The 20810-nt window shown below is 39.9% G+C and overlaps 1 protein-coding gene across 2 annotated transcripts in view; it reads right to left on the bottom strand.

Annotated features, from left to right (window-relative positions):
* Positions 1–20810, bottom strand: part of TBC1D9 (TBC1 domain family member 9) — a 141323-nt gene that overhangs the window by 32294 nt on the left and 88219 nt on the right. For both annotated transcript variants that reach the window (XM_032246511.1, XM_032246512.1), the window contains 7 exons: positions 16667–16873; positions 15600–15770; positions 14570–14720; positions 7681–7895; positions 5384–5501; positions 3922–4207; positions 3536–3665 (listed from right to left, as the gene is read on the bottom strand). In XM_032246511.1, the coding sequence (XP_032102402.1) occupies positions 3536–3665; positions 3922–4207; positions 5384–5501; positions 7681–7895; positions 14570–14720; positions 15600–15770; positions 16667–16873 (1278 nt within the window). The remainder of the gene's footprint in view (positions 1–3535; positions 3666–3921; positions 4208–5383; positions 5502–7680; positions 7896–14569; positions 14721–15599; positions 15771–16666; positions 16874–20810) is intronic.

Raw genomic sequence — 20810 nt, 5'->3', positions numbered from 1 at the left:
TCATGGCTAATTCTCCTGAAGAACAGAAAGAAATGCATTGTGTACCTTAGAACACTCAGGTGTCATGCCTGAGCCCAAACCAGATTCTTATCCACATCAGTGATTAGCCCCATTGTGTATCCAGTGCAGTGAATCCCAACCCTCACCAGACATTTGGATTCACCTGGGAGACTTTTTAAAAAGTATGTACTCTTGGGCCCCATGCCTGAGATTCAGATTTAATTGGTCTGGGATGGAGCCTGGGAACTTAGATTTTAAAAGCTCAGCTTAAAAAAAAATTTAGTGATTTAATGCACAGGCAGGATTGAAAACCACCAATCTGATGGTTAGGAGGGGAAAAAAAACAATCAGCAAGAGTTCGTGGTGTTCTCTTTAAGTTGATCTACAAGGCATCAGAGAGCTATTGGAAACATGAGCAGAATAGTGACACTTAAGCAGAGAAGAGAAAACAAAACCCAGTTATCATGCGCTGAAAGACCTGGTAATATAGGCACTGATATAGATTAAAAGGATTGTCTTTCCAGGCAGAGAGGAAGGGAACTGAGGCTGTGTCCTGTGACAGGATGTTTGGCAGCCTGAGGGCCACATTAGGGATCAGCTCAAGAGGAGGTAAATGGAAACCAGCCCCGGGTCTTGTCTCAATTTCTTTGCTTTCCCTTTGAAAATGGGCAAATTGCTGACTTCAGCATGAAGCTAGCTTATCTGCTGCTGAGAATAAAGCTGAGATGACACACACTAAGCTTTAATACCTTAGTCCAGGATTATTTTAACAATAAAGGTCTGAGGATTCCTTTAGAAAAGCAACCCACAGATACATAAGCTCTTGCTTACATCATATAATACTACAAAATTCCTGGGGCAATGATTTTTTAAAATGCATGTGGAAATAGTTTTGGAGACAGTAGGTGAAATATTCTTTTTTTTATCTCTAATAGTGAAAACATAAACTGAGACATCCTTTATGGAAATTAGACAGTTTGTGCCAATAGCTTGATCATTCTTTTTTTAATCTAATGTTTTTAACCTAAACTTTTTATGTAAATTTATTTCTAGGGTTCTAAGACAATAATCAGAGATGTGATATTTGTGTACAAATTTATCTTAGATTGATACATAATACTGAAAATTTGGAAGAAATCCAAGTAAATGTATAACAAAAGGGAACTAGATAAATACATTTGTTACCTTATTAAAGCAGAATAGAAATAATTTAGTAAAATCATGCCTTCAAATAATATTTAATATATTAGGAAATGTTCATGGTATACATAGAAAGTGACAAAGCAGTATTTAGAAGGACCTTTTTAAGTGTATGTTGTAAATATAAAAACATACTTAAGGGAAATGTAAAATGCTTATTTTTTCCTTCCTATTTCTCTACAATTTCTAAAACAAACATGAATTGCTTTTATGATTCTAAAACAAACTATTCTGCTTTCAATATATATGAACTTGCAATGACATTAAAAAAATTAATTACCAGTCTTTCTCTTACTATAGTTAAGGACACATATTTATGAAAAGGTTTCTGTATCCATAGCAATTTTTTTAAGAGCACTAAATTTTTTACTCTAAGACAGACTTTCTGATTTCACTCCATTCCTATTTCTCTCTTACTCACTTTGTTGCTAGCTGGAATACTGACAATCACCAATCACAATCCAAAAACATCTGTAGAGAGCATAGTGTGCTCAGCAGAATATTCAAGCTTTCTTTTTTTTTTTTTTTTTGAGACAGAGTCTCACTCTGTGGCCAGGCTGGAGTGCAGTGGCGCAATCTCGGCTCACTGCAACCTCCGCCTCCTGGGTTCAAGCAATTCTCCTGCCTCAGCCTCCAGAATAGCTGGGACTACAGGTGCACGCCACCACGCTCAGCTAATTTTTTTGTATTTTTAGTAGAGATGGGGTTTCACCATGTTGGCCAGGATGGGCTCGATCTGTTGAACTCGTGATCCACCGTCTCGGACTCCCAAAGTGCTGGGATTACAGGCGTGAGCCACCGCACCTGGCCCATGCTTTCACTTTCTTAGTGATCATTTCTATAAAAGTTTAGAGAGCCAAGGATCAGGGAGTGAAGAAACCATCAAGTGTTATGCGCACTTGGGACCCCACAAACCACCAGTTGCTAAGGGGGCAAGTGGTACTGTGATTCCTTCACCCCAAGAAGCGTATTAGTTCTGTTGTGAGATCAAGCAGCAGATCGGGCTGATTCCACGGTCATCATAGACAAGAAAGCATCCTCCCCAATCCAGGAATTTTAGAGGAATCCTAGGACTCTGGTCTACTCTGGGCTAGACAGGCTCTTCTAAGTGTCTCAGACTATCTACTTCAAAGAAGTCCTAACTGCTTAGCATGGGAACAGAAAGCAAATTGATTTGTGAAGTTTGGCCTCCCCATGCATCCCGTCAACAACCGCTCCTTAAACCACAAAGAGTTGATTCTGAGCTGCTACTCGATCAGACTTGAGGATGGGCATGGTGAAGAATGAGAGAGCTAGAGCTTGTCTTGCTATGTGCTACTATGGTATTAGACCCATCAGACATCCAGGCTCCATTCATTTCTGTCTCTGGAGACCAAAGCTATCAGCTGGAACATAACTGCTTACTTCTGGCCAGTAGTTCTCACAATGTAGAAGGAAGCAGAACAGATAAGCCTATGGTCTAAATGTTTTTATTCCCTCTAAAACTCATGTTGAAAATTTATCCCCAATGCAACTGTGTTGAAAGCGGGGTCTAATAGCGGGTATTTAGTGTGGAGTCCTAATTAGGGAAAAGGAATTGGGCTGGTGGGACCCAGGTAAAGCAAGATAAATACATAAATAACCAAAACAGATAAGCTATAAGTCTGCTGTTCTTCATGGTCCAGGACACTTAGCTCTCCTGTGCAAATAACTCATCATCTTCCTGTGCCCAGCTATCATGAGACCCTTGGCTGACAGAAAAATGCAAGTTAGCTCACTACAACCTCAGCGTTATCAATACTGTGCAACGCCCTCTCCAGCACACAGCACGAGAACCAACCTATAAAATCCCAGCAAGCCATTGTCTCTTTGCAGTAACTTCTCTCTTGCTAACTTGCCCACTGCATCCTTGCAATGTAATTTCATGCTTTCCTTAATAAATTTGCTTTTCTTTACCTACAACTGTCTTGGTAAATTCTTACTGCCCACATGATACCAGCCTCAATTAGTTGCCAATCACCTGCAATATTTAGATCATGAAGACTGTGCCTTCACAAATGGATTAATTCCACTATAAAAAGGTCTTATGAGCGTGGGTTCTCTCTCTTCTGCCAGTGAAGATGTGGTATTCCTTCCCTCCAGAGGACACAGCATGCAAGGTACGATCTTGGAAGCAGAGAGACCAGGCCCTAACCTGCCACTGCCTTGATTTAGGGCATTCCAAAATCTAGAACTGAGAAATAAATATCTGTTCTTTACCCAGTCTGTGGTATTATGTTACAGCAGCATAAAACAGGCAGCAATGGAAGTGTGGAACGCATGGTTAAGCCCCGCTCAGCTAGGAAACAAGACCTACCTCGTAGGAAGTTCTGATGAGTCTGAAGATGTCTACCTCAGGGTAAGGTTCCACGTCATCGCTGAGCAAGGAGTGGAGGTGAGGAATGGGAGGCAATGTGCTGTCTTTATTGGTCACACTGTCTAAATACCTGGAATAAAAAAGAATCACGAGTCACAGGGAGAATAAACTGGAATTCTCCCATTATAATTCTCTAACGGTTTTCTGCAAGTTCTGTATTTTAAAACAAAGGACTAGAGTTTCTTTAAAGACAGAAAAAAAGAAGTTAATATCCAAAGAAAAAGCATATGAAAATAAATTCTCAGCCACAGGAAGAAGCGGGCATTATGATTACTATCAAATCAGTTAAGACTCACGAAATGAAGGAGAAAGGCTTAGTACAATACCTTCCCAAAACAGTCATGGCCTCCCCATCATCCTTGCAGTTCAACAGTTTGTCCACATTTGCATCCAGCACAGCTAGGGCCAACTGGAATATCACTTTAATTCCTTCATAGAAGAAACAGTCAACAACCACAACTGCACTCTCAAAAGGCATCACACTGAGAAATAGCGTGAGGAACCAAGACAGGGAGATGGTGGAAATCACGCCCAGGTCTTGCATGCAGTCATACAGCTGTGGGACGTAGTCTCGTGCTAGCTCCTCAAAGACCCCTTGGTCCACCAGCGCACCTGTTGCCGTGACGTACACAAAAAGGTACAGCTTAGCCAACTACACAGTCTAAATAATTCATTCAAACTTGACTAATAATCCAGTTCACAATGACCATGAGCACAGAACTCTGTTCCTTTCTGCTCACTGTTCTGCTGTGACTGTTACTAGACCAAGGTGTCAACACAGCTCAGTAACCAGATTAGTTCTGGCTGTATCTTCTCTTTCTGGGCTCTTCCTGTCCTGTTTTCCCTTCCAAAAAAAGAACAGTCACATGACAATTACAAGGGTCGTTGAGAAAGTCAGTTTATAAAGTTTTCATGACATGCAATTAGTTATTTTGTTGGCAACATAATGTTTTGTTTGGCATGAAATGTACATCCAAGTATAGTCATGCATCAGTTAACAATGGAGGCATTAAAAAAAATCACACTTCTGGATGCATGGTGCCCAGATATTAATCATTTTTTAAAACAATTACTTTTTTAAAACTTAAAAGCATTCCCGTTGTACACATTCCTGATCAACTTAAGGACATTTGTTATAGTATTTTCAATAATCAAATTCATGTGCAAATGTTTAGAAATACAGAAACAACACAAGTGAGAAGCATAAACAATACACTGTATGACCCTAGCAATGGAAAGCTTGAAAGCCTGTCCTGCTAAAATGAATCACTGATATTTGAGATAATTACAAGTAATAGCAATAACTTTTTTTAAATGCTGAAAACAGGTGTTCGCTTTGCAATAAAACCAGTCCTGAAAAATACCTTAAAAACCTAGCTTTCAATAAACCTCTATATTATATTTTTCCACCTCAGATAGCCTTTTATTGGGAACACCTCTGCATTTCATAGTTTCCCATCCTCAAGAATTTTTTTTTTTTTTTTGTCAAATCTCTTTGTGTTGATAGCGCGTATACCTACTGTAGGTCTCACATGTCAGAGTGACACACATCAAATATTTTCTAAAATAATTTCTGGAACCGTGATACGTGTGTAGTCACTTAAACTCCATGGGACTCCTTTGTATGCAACCTATATTTATTCAACCTCTTTCATTTCCATTTTGAAAAACTGGAGTAGTCTGAAACTCTTTTGGCTAATGGTGACTGGAAATAGTGTTCTGGCTGGTACCTCTCTAAAAACATCTTGATGAGACATAGGTTGAAATGTTAGCTGCGTCTCCACCTACCAACAACTCTGGTGTTGTAGTAATCTGGGAGCATGCGCTCACACAAAGCCACAAGCAGCCAGAAAGCTTCCTCCTCTTTGGCATAAAGAAGCAGCACTGAAGTGACAATATTCATGGCCTAAAAAAGTGAAAGACGATGTCATCAAATACAGTTCAACATATAAGCAATTCTGTTAACGTATTAAAATTACTCAGTTATTCTCATATGGACTGGCAAATGTCTTTTGTCAAAGGCCAGATAAATATGTTTAGGCTTTGCAGGCTACACATAGACTCTGTCACATAGTCTTCTGAGTTTTTGTTTTGTTTATGGCGCTTTAAAAATGTAAAAACGCTTGAGTCCTTGAGCCAGGAAGTGTGCAGGGTCTTCCTTGGCAGCAATAGTCACCAGACAGAGCCCTGAACTCCTACTGGCAAACCCTTCCAAAAATTTGCCCAAAGGCTATTTCACAAAGCTTTTGGCCTGCTAAAATCTCTCAGTGTTCTTAATCCTTAATTCAGTGAGGCAAACATTTCCTTTGTAACTTTCCATAAAGGCTTCTATAATCAGGTACACATGGCTCCAGGCCCTCCTCAGACAACAACGAAAGCTTTCAGACTTAGAGTCCTCACCCAACATTTCCATTTGGAGAGAGATATGGCCATGATAACTGAGAAGGATATAAATTCTAAAGTAACTGTACTTTATTAAAAGATATTATCAAATACCTCATAACCACTCTAGGCTCAACTACTTTAATAGTCTCCTTAATTAAAAAGAGGAAGATCAAAAGATAAATATGAGCTTTATTAGAGGCCAGCTACCTCCTGTACTTCTTTTGATCTCCTAGAAACCAGTAACTGTTCCTCAGGCTTCTACAATGTAATTTCAAAAAAGGTATTTTGGTCAAACAGGCTCTTTCTTGTAAGTCTTACTCATTATGTTCCCAAGTGACATCATTTTCAAATTCCACTTGAGAATTAACCTGCTGATCCTAGTACATGATGATGGTCCCTGCCAGTTCCTTAGTCATTCAGAGGAGATAGGTTTTTTAGGAGTCTACTTTGTAACAGGCTCTAGATGAAGTACTGGAGGATGGGGGACACAGTGGTGACATCTTGCAGGTCCTAAATGCTGATGTTAGATAAAACAAAGATAAAAAGGTTAACCAGTCTATGTAGGGAGTTATTTAAATTGAAAGTTATAAAAAGGCAAAATAATGCAGTACAGTGGGACTAATGTGTGTGTGCATGCACATGACATGTATGTGTGTTGAAGCAGTTCAGCATCTTGTAGCTTTTGCTGGATGGTCATGGAAGGCCTCTATGACGATGTGACCTTTGATTCTAAGGTCATGTTATCTTGGAGGTTCCCAAATTGTGGCATCGAGAGATGACTTTTGTTGGTATGTAGGCAACTTTTCTTAATATGAAGTTAAGCACTTATTTTAATGTATATTAAGACATAAGCCTAGCATATAAAAGCTCTAGGCCGGGCGCGGTGGCTCAAGCCTGTAATCCCAGCACTTTGGGAGGCCGAGGCGGGTGGATCATGAGGTCAGGAGATCGAGAACATCCTGGTCAACATGGTGAAACCCCGTCTCTACTAAAAATACCAAAAAAAAAAAAAAACATTAGCTGGGCATGGTGGCACGTGCCTGTAATCCCAGCTACTGAGGAGGTTGAGGCAGGAGAATTGCCTGAACCCAGGAGGCGGAGGTTGCGGTGAGCCGAGATTGCGCCATTGCACTCCAGCCTGGGTAACAAGAGTGAAACTCCGTCTCAAAAAAAAAAAAAAAATAACTCTATTCTCAAGGACATTATTACTTAAGAGGATACAAAGTAGGAACACTGTGGCAATCCACAGTCACAGGCCCAGTGCTCAGGGATGCTGTCTCTTACTCCAGGGTGGGATGAGGGTTGGAATGGAGAGTGATCAGAGGATCATCTCCAGTTCACCTAGCCAGACAGTGGTGAATCCAGAAAGGGCTCCTCCACTCAGTGCACTGGTTTTCAACCCAGGCTGATTCTACCTCTCAGAAATTTGGCAATATCTAGAGACATTTTTGGGTTGTTACAACTGGAATTTCTACAGGAATCTAGTGGGTAGTGGACAGGGATGTTACTAAACATCCTGCAAAGCACAGAACAGCCCCCACAACAAAGAATTAACCAGTCCAGAGTGTCAACAGTGCCAAGGTGGAGAGGCATGCTGAAGTGATAGTTCCGTTACCAATAAACCCTTCCTTCCCACTATTTGCTGGCAAATAAACAGATTTTTATTTTATTTTTTAGTATAAACCACCTGGGACATTTACCTGGCAATATCCTATGTTGGGATTTCGAAAAGCATAAGCTGTTAAGACTCTCCTTAGCGCAGCAATGCCCATTTCATTCTGAAAAGCAGGGTGTTCTGGAAGGGAGCGGTGTAAATCCCTCTCAATCTCTTCCGTGGCGAGATTATACTTCCCCATGGACTTCTCCACTAGGTCTTCATAATACCCAGGATGTGTGGCCTTTTCGTTGATGGCACCTGGGTTATATCCAACAGAAACAATATCAAAAATGGGAGAGCTTTGGCCTTTGGTTTGCAACCACAGCTTGCAATTGACCACTTTCCTACCTCTCAAAGGAAACTTGCAAGAGAAGATGAAATCACAGATGTGGTACGTTGCAATCATGGCTAGACTGCTGAATTCGCCTGTGGCCTCCTTCCCTCTTTCAGCTCCATAGCAGGCTGGCTACTTAAAAACTTCCTAAGGTAGAGGTTCCCAAGCTACAAAACCAGGCTCGAAGGAACTCCCATAGACAGTCATGTGGAGCGGCTCAGGAGCACAGGTGGGGAGGTAATCACAACAAGCCAGGCTGAGGCCTCACCCTCTCACTGCTCCCTTCAACCACAGCAGCTTTGCTTTTATTTTATTGAGGTTTTCATTGAAAAGAAGGTTCTGCCTCTTAAAATAAGCCTGAAAACTGCCTGCTAACATGTTAGCTCCGAAGGGTGTAAATAGTCATATTGAAGAGAAGGTGTAAGTATGAGATACTTGGTGGAATTTTTTTAAATTGCAGAGAGTGGTAAGAGTATCCCTAGCAGTGGTGAGTCATTAATGATGGAAGTTCCTCAGGTGGTGGGTATGGGGATGAAGAGTTATATTGAGAATCACCCATTTGAGATACTTACACTTTAGGATTCTTCAAGACAGAAAAACCCTATATGCAAGTATCCACCTCTCATTCTAATTTTTAATTATATTGCTGTTGGGAGACTGAATATTCACATACAGAAGAATGAAAATGAACCCCTTCTTTTATACCATGTACCAAAATTAATGCAAAATGGATTAAAGTCTTAACACAGATCCTGAAAACATAAAACTAGTGGAAGAAAAATATAGAAAGAAAATGCTTCTTGACACTGATATGGCAATTATTTTTTGGATATGATACCAACAGCACAGGCAGCAAAAGCAAAAAACAGACAAGTGGGATGGCGTCAAACTAAAAAGCTCTGCACAGCAAAGGAAGCCATCCAAAGGCAACTTATGGCAGAAATCTTCAAACCATATGTCTGATAAGGGGTCAATATACAAAATATATAAGGAACTCACAGAACTCAATAGCCAAAACCAAACATCCTAATTTTTAAATGGGCAAAGGAAATGAATAGATAATTTTCAAAAGAAGGCATACAAATCACCAACAGGTATACTTAAAGGTGCTCAACATCACATCACTAATCATCAGGGAAATGCAAATCAAAACTACAATGAAATACCATCTCATACCTGTCAGAATGGCTATTATCAAAAAGACAAAAGATAACAAGTATCAGCAAGGATGTGGAGAAAGAGAACCCTTGTACACTGTTGGTGGGAATGGAAATTGCTACAGCCATTATAGAAAAACAGTACAGAGATTCCCTAAAAAACTACAAATAAAGCTACCTTATGATCCAGTAATACCATTCTAAGTATATATCTAAAAGAAGTAAAATCGGTATCCTGAAGAAATATCTGCATTCCCACGTTTATTAAAGCATTGTTCACAATAGCCAAGATATAGAAACAATCTAAATGCCCATTAAGAGATGAATGGATAAAGAAAATGGAGCATATATACAAAATGGAATACTATATTCAGCCTGTAAGAGGGGAAGTCCTGTCATTTTTGATAACATGGTTGAACCAGGAGGATATTAAGCTAAGTGAAATAAGCCAGGCAAAGGAAGACAAATAAATGTTCTTAGTTATGTGTGGAATCTAATATAGTCAAACTCATAGAAACAGAGAGTAGAATGGTGATTGCCAGGAGGTAGGGAAGGAGGAAAATGGAGAGATGTTGGTCAAAGGGTATAGAGCTTCAGTTTTAAGAGATAAAAATATTCTGAAGATCTAATGTAATATTGTATTATGTACCTGAAATTTGTTAAGAGGGTAGATCTTAAGTGTTCTCTCACCGAACTCTCCCAACCAAAAAAAGAAAAAAAAAAAACACGGTAACTATGTGAGGTAATAGACATATTAATTAGCGCAATTAATCATTTCACAATGTATATGAAATCAAATTGTACACTGTAAATATATATAATTTTTACTTGTCAATTATACCTCAACAATGCAGGAAAAAAATCAATGAGTTCATGAAGGCTGCAGGATACAAGATCAATATACAAATATCAATTGTGAATCTAGAGGTTAGCAATGAACAATCTGAAAATGAAAGAAAATAATTCCCTTTACTATAGCATCAAAAAGAATATTTAGAAATAAATATAGCAAAACAAATATAGGACTTGCACACTGCAAACTACAAAATATTGCTAAAAGAAACTGACAAAGACCTAAATAAAAGACATCCTGTGTTTACATGTGGGAAGACTTAATGTTGTTAAGATAGAAAAATTCCCAAATTGATCTATAGATTCAACACAATGCCTATCAAAATCCCAGCTGTCCTTTTTGCAAAAATTGGCTAGCTGGTCCTAAAATTCACATGGAAATTTAAGAGGCTCAAAAAATAACAAGAAAATTGGAGGGCTCACACTTCTCAATTTTAAAACTTACTGCAAAGCTACAGTAAGCAAGACAATGCAGTACTGACATAAAGACAGGCATAAAAATCAATGGACTAGATTTAAGAGTCCAGAAATAAATCCTAACATTTAAGGTCTATTAATTTTTAACAAGGGTGCTAAAACAATTCAATGGGGGGAAGAATAGTATTTCCAACAAATGATGCTGGGACAACTGGATATCCATATGGAAAAGAATGAATTAGACCAACACCTCTGTCTCACACCACACAAAAAAATTAACTCAGAATGAATCAATGACCTAAATATAAGAACTAAAACCATAAACTCTTAGAAGAAAGCATAGGTGTAAATCTTCATGACAGCAGAGTGACAAAGAAAAAAATAGACAAACTGCATTTCATTAAAATTAAAAAGTTTTGTGCTTCAAAGGATCCCATCAAGACAGTGAAAAGACAATGCACCCAATGGGAGCATTTAAAAAAATCCTGATAATGAACTTGTATCTCAATTATGTTTAAAAACTTTTACAACTCAGTAATTAAAAGCTAACCCAATTAAAAGCAGGCAAAGGATCTGAATGCATATTTCTACAAAGAAAATATACAAGTGGTCAATAAGTGCATGAAAAAAATGCTCAACACATCATTATCCTTCAGGAGAATACAAACCAAAATCATGTTCAACCTTTAAAAGGTTAAACAGAGTTACCATATGAACCAGAAATTCCATTTCATTCACACATTCAAGAGAAATAAAAGTAGGTGTCCATATAAAAACCTGTATTTAAAAAACTAACTTTCTCATTTTCCAAATTTAAAATTTTTATTTTATGTTTTGAGAGAGAGTCTTGCTCAGTCACCCAAGCTGGGGTGCAGAGGTCTGATCATGGTTCATTGTAGCCTCAACCTCCCAGGCTCAAGTGATCCTCCCATCTCAGCCTTCTGAGTAGCTGGGACTACATGTGTGTGCCACTACAGCCAGCTAGTTTAAAAAAAAAAACAAAACAAAACTGTAGAGAGGGGGTCTCACTATGTTGCCAGGTTGGTCTCAAACTCCTGGGCTCAAGTGATCCTCCCACCTTGGCCTCCCAAAGTGCTGGGATTACAGGCATGAGCCATTGTGCCCAGCCCACACATGTAAATGAACATTCATAGCAGCATTGTTCATAGGAACCCAAAAGAAGAAAGAACCTAAACATTTATCAACTGAAAAACGAATGAACAAAGTGTAGCATATCCATACAATGATATAATATCTGGCTGTATGAGGGAATGAAATGGTGATATATGCTATGACATGGTTGAACCTTGAACACATTATGTTGTTATGTGAAAGAAGTCAGTCACAAAAAACTACATATTGTCTGATTCCATTTATACTTAATGTCTAGCAACAGAAAGTAGTTTGGTAGTTGCCTAGGGCTGGGAGGGGGCTGGAGGGGAATGGAACTACCAATCTGTATTTCCAAATAGTTTATATCTGTTTTCCAAATGGATAAAAGGTACAAGGTATTTTGGGGGGATGATGACAAATGTTCTATAATTGCGATCATCGCACAATTCTGTGAATGTACTAAAATGAAAACCACTGAATTGTGCACCTTACCTGGTAAGTTGTGAATTATATCTCAATAAAGATATCACAAAAATATATAAATGACATATTTATATTGACAGGGTAAACATTCACATTTCATAATTCAGAAATTGGAGCCCCAAGATCCCTGGACTGGCCCAGTCCTTGTCTCCATTGGTCACTGAGAGAGCTGGCCTTACCACCCACACCTGCCCTGGGAAAGTCAACCCCCTGACAGCAATGTAATGCTGGCTTTTGCTCTGTTGTTGTGGGAGATGTATTGTGATTTCTTGTCATATGACCTGCATTTCACTTCCGTTGGTACAGAGTTCAGGTCATGATGCTGTCGCCATAAGGGTCACAGGAAGCAGGTGAGACCCAAGTTGGGCTCCGGCCATTCCTGGATGTAGAAATACGGGCTCACATTCCTGGATGTGAACCCCATTCCTGGATGTGGAAATATGGGCTTAGTTATTGCCCCAACAGAGGGCTGTGTGGAGACCACCCTCTGGTCTCACATGGCCCATCTGCCATTAAAGGAAACACTGGGTCTAACTCTCAACATTATCTCTGAGATAGGGCTGTGCACTGTTGTTGTATACACTAGTTTCCCAGCACTCGTCTTGAGTTTCATTTTCATCTAAAATGCAGCTATAAATAATTTTAACAAACAGGATGAAAATGGAACTTTGTTTACTCTGTCAGTGATCTGAATCTGGCTGTCAAGGTGACTAGTTCACGAAATATAGGGAAGACAAGGGAAGACTGGATGGTGATGATCTTCTTGGGTTTGATTTGTAATTAGAGAGGAGTTGACTTAAATTTTGGTTTCTAAATAAGCAGCTATGGCTGGTCTACTTAGGGAAGACGAGGGCAGGCACTGTGGCATGACTGTCATCCCAGCACTTTGGGAGGCTGAGGTAGGAGAATTTCTTGAGCCTAGAAGTTTGAGACCAGCCTGGGCAACATAGCAAGGTCCCTATCTCTATAAAAAGAAAAAAAGAAAAGAAATGAAGGAAGGAAAAATGAAAAGTAAGACATGTATTAAATGAATATAGAACAGACATGAAACAAAACCAATTATTTTTCAGGATTATATGCCCCTATTTCTGAGACATTTGTACATCTCATTATGGGCATTTACATCTGCTTTTACAATGAGCTATAGGTTGTTTAAAGGCTTTCCTGTGAGTCTGGTAATTATTAATTTTTATATCATTTTTTAAGAATAAAAGTTTTTTTTTTTTCCTTTTTTTAGATGGAGTCTCGGTCTGTCACCAGGCTGGAGTGCAGTGGTGCAATCTTGGCTCACTGCAACCTCGACCTCCTAGGTTCAAGCAATTCTCCTGCTTCAGCCTCCTGAGTAGCTGGGACTACAGATGTGCACCAACACACCCAACTAATTTTTGTATTTTTAGCAGAGATAGGGTTTCACCATATTGGCCAGGATGGTCTCAATCTCCTGACCCCATGATCCATCTGCCTCGGCCTCCCAAAGTGCTAAGATTATAGGCATGAGCCACCGTGCCCGGTCTAAAAGCTTTTTTTTTTTTTTTTTTTTTAAGATGAAGTCTTGCTGGAGTGTAGTGGCATGATCTTGGCTCACTGCAACCTCCACCTCCTGGATTCAAGCTATTCTCCTGCCTCAGCCTCCTGAGTAGCTGGGACTACAGGCACGTACCACCACACCCAGCTAATTAAAAAAAAAAAAGTTTTAGTAAAGACAGGGTTGCACCATGTTGGCCAGGATGGTCTCGATCTCTTGGCCTCATGATCTGCCCACCTCGGCCTCCCAAAGTGCTGGGATTTACAGGTGTGAGCCACCGCACCCAGCCCTCTAAAAGCTTTTAATAATAGCATTTGTGTCAGACCATCTTAGGTTCAAATAAAAATATACACATAAGCCTACTTAGAATGATTATATTTCAGGATTTCAGGCTTCAAAGCAGATAGAGCAACTGATTTACGTATGAAAATAAAGTTGGTGAAACCCTTTAAAAACATTTAATGTCTGAGATATTAAAGATCCCGGGGATACACTCAGTGCTTTTGGATGAGAGGAGGCAGTGTGGGCTTAGACTGAAGGATCTCTGGTTTCTGTAGCAGGGCTCAAAGGTCTAATGTGACAGACTGATTGAGAGGCATAAGAGCCAGGTCTACGGACCAGTGAAGACAAATGGCTCTTCACCACTGGTCCATGGACGTGTCCCCTCCTGTCCTCCCTAAAAGGTATGATCTGAGGAGGCTTTTATTTCCAGTACAGACTCTGGCCTCACCTTTATGGCTCCAGTAATGACCAAAGGCTTCAGGAGGTGACAAAAATAAAAGACCCTGGCCTTCTTATTCCTCTCATTTCTTTCCTCCCACCTCCCTACCTGATGACTGCTCTGAGGATGTGCCACACTTAAACATTCTCAATGAAGCTGATGGAGCTGGGAAAGGAAAAAAGAACTCCCCAAGTCACAAAGTATTCTGCTCTTTTACTTCAGGTTAGCCTTACTGAAGAACCCCTGAGGCATCACTGAAGGCACAGGGAGGCCCTGGCATGGAGTCCCACAGACTCTGATGCCAGCGCCCCCAGCCCCGGGCCGCCTTACCTGATAGCAGCAGCCAGAGCTCCCCGCGCATGCTCTCGGGGATGCCCTTCAACACCAGCTCCCGCGTTTTCTCTGTGCGGTACATGCAGATCCCTTGCCCGTACTCAGCAAAGTGAATCTTCCAGGCTTGCTCTTTCAGAAATTCTTTGGCCTGAAAGGGATAATGAAACATTACTACATCCAAAGTACCCTGAGGATGGGGAAGAGAAGAGTGATGAAGGTCAGAACATGTTCCCTGCTGAATGGAGTGACAAGTTCCAGAAGAACTCATGAGAAAAAGGAACTCAGATTTTCTGGAGTTCTCCAATTTTACATGTTTATCATGGCCTGCAGCTCTGCCATGAAGCTTTTGGGCCCAGAGTCAGAATCCTGCTTACCTGAGATTGTATTTATGGTTTTATGTTTATACCCCCAAGTAAAAGTAAGTTAATGATGTTTAAATATGGGCTGAGAAATCATGTATCTATTTGTTGGTTTAAGCATGAGTTAAAAACAAACAAGACCAAAAGAAGTCACGTGTACCCTCTATAACTCATCTCCTTCCATGAAGCCACTGTGAAAGTTATAACATATTTAGATAAAAATCTGTTGAACTTATAGAAAAATCTCCATTTATGGCCAAGAGCAGTGGCTCACTCCTGTAATCCTAGCACTCTGGGAGGCTGAATCACCTGAGGTCAGGAGTTTCAGACCAGCCTGACCAACATGGAGAAACCCTGTCTCTACTACAAATACAAAATTAGCCAGGCGTGGTGGCACATGCCTGTAATCCCAGCTACTCAGGAGGCTAAGGTAGGAGAATTGCTTGAATCTGGGAGGTGGAGGTTGTGGTGAGCCAAGATCATGCCATTGCATTCCAGCCTGGGCAACAAGGGCAAAACTGTGTCTCAAAAAAAAAAAAAAAAAAAAAGAAAAAAGAAAAGAAAAATCTCCATTTACATAGGCATATGTGAATTTATAGTAAAAATAAACATTTTTAATGGCATTGTTCAAATCTACAGCGTTTCAGGGAAAAGTGAGAGGCACTCACCAATTTCGGGTTGAACTCCTCGGGAGACCGCCGCCGATACATGGTCATCAGGGTTTGCGTGGCTGTGGGGACGCTGTTGCCGTTTAGGTTAAACTGGCGCTCTCCATCAGCATCAGAGCTCGTGCTTCTCTGGGGGCTGGAGGAGACGAGGCTGCTGGGTCGAGAATACACCTGTCAATGCAGAGAGAGAGGAACAAGAAATTGGGAGGACATGGGCAATAAGAACCTACTTCTTCAGTGTCTTCTGTATGGTTATCAAAAGCTACATCATTTTTTCCCACGATGTTTCTTGCTATGCAAAGAAACAGGAGAAAAGCAGCAAGCCATTATTTTGGCAGGGATTAGACAGGAGGCTGGGTCCCAGGCCACAGCACTTCAATGCTCACAAGTTTCTGAATCTTCATGTTTTAGATGCATATTTGCAGCAAAATGTTTTGCCATTTGTCTCTCTGATTTGCATGTAGGCAAAGCATGCCATGGTTCAATCAGCAGCTTTGGCTGCCTCATTGCCCCATTGAGTTTCTGGTGCCTCAAAAATGCCCACATAAGCTTGGAGCAGGTGAATGGGGACAGGGATGTTATGTGTGAGCTTACCACCTTCAAAACATGTTTCATATGCCAGTAACTTCTAACTATTCAGCTAGTTATCTATCTTCAGGGCTCCAGTTTACCTGAATGTTGGTCCAGGAAAGAAGTCCACAGGGACCCAATATGTATTTTATCATAATAAAATAATCATAATGATGCCGTATTTCAGGTTGGAGACTTTATTTAATGACCTCCCTACCATTCTCGACAATGTCACTATACGGACCTGAGTCACTTGCTATGTAACTAGAACAGATTCCTTATGAATTTTTCCAACTATAAAAGTGTTATTCCAGGTGATCTATAAGATTCCTTCTAAATCTATGACCCCAAATACAAAGTCCTTGAGATTTAAATGAGATATTGCTCCAGGCATCAGATGCAAAGCCTAAAGATTAAACAAAATGGGCAAGGAAATGAACACACTTGGGCACAGGAACAGGATAAACCAGAAACACTTTCAGGTGTCATCCACAGACCTCGTCATCTGAACTGTTGTAGCTCCCTGCAAACTCCTTGTCAGAATATATTTTGGAAGTCGTCTGTTGCAGAAAATCTGAGATCCTCTGCACTAGAAAGTCTCTATCTTTCAAGTTGGCAAATAGGAAGGTCATCCTGTTTCGGGTGCTAATGGATAAGGGACTAGGGAGCACACTGGAGCTGTCTGCCTTTTCCACAATTGTCACCTGAAAATAAATGGGAAACAAAGAACATTATTTTCTAAGAATTACCCAACAGCAGCAGCCTATGAGCAGCACTAAAGAAAGAATGTGGCACATTTGTTATTCTGTAGACACCACCTACATTTTATTAAGGCAAAACTGAGACTCTGACTCTGTGCCAGTAAAATAAAACAGCTCAAAACAATCAAACTGGAGCTTATACTAAAACTGGAATCACCTTGCTGGTTTTTCTAAATCAGTGGTTCAAAATTAGGACTGTTTTTTCCTCTCAGGAGACATCTGGCAATATGTGAAGGCATTTTGGGGTGTCACAAGTGGAGGGATGCTACTGGCATCTGCTAGTAGCATCCAGGGATGCTGCTAAACATTCTATGGTACATAGAACAGCCCCGTCATCCCACCCACCCCAATGTAAGCCTGTCCCAAAATGTCAATAGCTCCAAGGTCGAGAAACCTTGCTATGAAGGAATTATTTGATTTTCATTAAAATTTCGTGGAGCCATAAGAGAGAGGGCTCCTACCTGCTTCATCAGCCATAAGAGACAGAAAATCACCCATGATACTGGTTCCTTATACCAAGCTTAATGTTGGGATGGTTTTTGAAACACCACGAATGCTTCAAATATTTCATTTATACTCTAGGGCTTTTCAGCCTTCATCTTCTACCCCTGCAAAGTTTTAAAGGGTCTGTTCCAAACAGACATGATGTAAACAGCTTAACTGCAACCCTATCTGAACTACCAGACCGTATGTGTGTGCGTGCATGTGTGTGTGCTGAAGCCTACCACATTGGGGAAATGAAAGGAAAGGAAGACATCTGTTTTAGCTCTAAAATGAAGACATATATGAGTGATTTATAATAGGATTTTCATCAACTGGAAACTAAGATAAATGCATTAAAACTTTTTAGTGCATTAGAAAACAAATCTCAAGGCAAGCACTAGAAAAATGGTTTACTTGCAGCAGCTCTGACAATATACTTAACAGCCTTTTTCCTCCTCTTCATTTCTACGTGCAAGCAGTCTAGATAGGTTAAACTTTAATCTGTTCATTAGCATTTTCATGTGAAATATATTTCCTCCAAAGTAGAACTTTAGAAACGTTTTCCCTACTGAAGACTAAGTAACCTGTTGAAGTGCCTAAAAACTCTTGCATGCCTCAAAAAATCGGTCTGCCTGGGGTCTATAAAGGGAAAAACTGTAGAACCTGACTTCCGTTTTCAGAATATATGTATTAGAGTATATATAAGATTCCTTTAACATATATTAAATATATTTATTAATATATGACATATATAAATATAAATTATATCAAACATATAGAATATTAAATATATATTTATAGGTTTTTAAAGGAATCTTCTGAGACACCTGAAGTTGCACATAAGGATTTTCTTTCTAATGCAATAAATGCTAAAGGAGAAAAATACCTCCTTTTCATGAAAAGAATTTTCCCATAACACTTAAGGCATGTATTAAAGAATATTTGTTTTTTTTAAATCCACAAAAGCCCCCTTTCTCACATCACATTTTGACTGGCGCTTTTGGTCATGAGGTGTCTGGGATAAATGGAAACTGGCAAGGTTAAATTATGTGTCTAAAACGCAGATAGCTATGTGGATCTTGATAAAGTCAAAGTGAAAAATTCCTTTATCTAGCTGGATCTTGTATATAGAAAGAAGAAAGCTCCCACATAAAACATATAAACGCTCGCAAGGCTTAGAAAATGTTTCTCATTGATAAATGAGTTCTAGCAGGACTCTATCACATAAGCTCCCGCCACCAGGAAAGGAAAACAGTTACGTTACGGTCTTCTACAAAATAACGAGACATATTTTCATTACCAACTGGAGTTGTAAAAGAGACTGCAACTTAATCAAGTCTTGGTGTTTAATATGAAACATTGGAAAGTAATTTATGAATGAAAAAAAGGGTGGCACATGGCTCATGCCTGTAACCCCAGCACTTTGGGAGTCCGAAGTGGTCAGATCACTTGAGCTCAGGAGTTCAAGACTGGCCTGGCCAACATGATGAAACCTTGTCTCTACTAAGAACATAAAAATTAGCCGTGTGTGGTGGCACACGCCCATTATTGCAGCTACTTGGGTGGCTGAGGCAGGAGAATCACTTGATCCCAGGAGGTAGAAGAGGAGGCTATAGTGAGCCAAGATTGAACCACTGCACATTAGCTTGGATGACCGTGTGAGACCCTGTATCTAAAAAACAAAACAAAACTTCCTTCTCTTGCTGGCTCAGTAATTTCTTCACAATATATATCAACATGATCCTGGGTAAATGCTTAACGTCTATTGACTGGGTCTACCTTAAGTCAATATGTAGAATGTATGTTAAAAACCTCCAGTCAATATTTCAGCTGATTTATAAAAAAATTAAATGAAACAATTCTTGGTCTACACAATCCTGAAGTGGGCATTCCATGTAGGATGTAATATTCCCAGGGCGGTCAAGCAGCCTGACTCAGTTCTGAAAAGTACCCAGCTCACGTGGAGGGCACTCTCCACTCAGACCCCACACGAATGGTGGACGCAGCCCCATTGCTTTTCTGACACCATCATTACATAAAGGTAATAAAAATTACATTAAGTCTTTCGCTTCTTCCATTAGTTGGGGTGGGGCTCTACCATTAATATGTCTCAGAGTCATCAGTTCAAAGAAAAGGCAACTGCTGTCTCACTGAGCGCTTCTTTAAAGCTGCATCTTCCAACCAAAACAAGCTTGATTTCTAAATGCTACCTCTGCAGATTGCCTCTCTTCTGATTTACCCTGAAAAATATAGTCATATTTATTATTATCTCGGCTCTACTAGAGAAAACTAGTAAGCAAAGAGAGGCTGAGAATATTAATCATCATTCTCTCAATTCCCCTGAGATCTCAACAGTGATCTCTAAATCACACTAAAACGTAAACAGAGCTAGCTGGCCCCAACAGCCGGGAGGTGGTAACCAGAAGGACCAGCAGGACAGCAGATGCCTTGACAGCAGCTTCCAGACCCTCTCTGCTCCTCATTTCCCTCTGGATAAACTGTGATGACTCATTCCGATTCATAAATAGCATATTCATGGTATTCTTACTCCCAGAATTGGTTTCCCAAGCTGGTAGAGGTAATGCTGCTTTACTGCATTTGGGTAGCACTTGAAGAAAATTATGTTCAGAATTAGGCAAAGAAAATTATATTTAGTAACATCCTATAGCAAAAACGACTAAGAAGGTAAAAATTTGGTGGAAAAACTTACAAAATGCATTTCATAGTCAAATGTAAACAGTTACATTATTCCTGTCAGAATTTACCCACAACACATCCTGACCTCAAAATGTGTTACAACTCCAGTGAGCCGATCCTATAACAAGGAGAGCTAGGTTTGTCAGTAGCCTAACATTTTTCACTCTTTTTGATGCACCAGTTCAACTTCTGCTTGCAATTTACAACTTAAGGAAAATTATACATACGTTTTGGAGAAAACTAGAAGCAACAAAAAGGCCCAACCACAGGTAACAGAATGAGTAAGCTATGTGTATACATTTCACAGAATAAACTGCATGTATTAAAAATTTAATTATGAGCTGGATGTGATAGTGTATGACTGTAATCCTAGCTACTAATGGAGCTAAGGGGGGAGGCTCATTTGAGCCTAGGAGTTCAGGTCTAGCCTGGGCAACAAGCAAGACCCCTACCTCTTAAAAAAAAAATTACATTGTAGAAGAATATATGTGTGTGTGTGTGTGTGTATTTAAATTTCTTATTTTTTAGAGATAAGGTCTTGCTCTGTCACCCAGGCTGGAGTGCAGAGGTTCAATCACAGCTCACTGTGATCTCAAACTCTTGGGCTCAAGTGATCCTTCCACTTCAGCCTCTCAAGTAGCTAAGACTACAGGCACACATCATCATGTCCAGCTAATTTTTATTTAATTTTTAATTTTTT

This window comes from Sapajus apella, unplaced genomic scaffold (assembly GCF_009761245.1).
Source record: "Sapajus apella isolate SASKATOON/1434 unplaced genomic scaffold, GSC_monkey_1.0 scaffold61, whole genome shotgun sequence".
Taxonomy (NCBI): Eukaryota; Metazoa; Chordata; class Mammalia; order Primates; family Cebidae; genus Sapajus; species Sapajus apella.
Note: the sequence above shows the minus strand (reverse complement) of the source record. Positions and strands in the feature narration are given on the sequence as shown.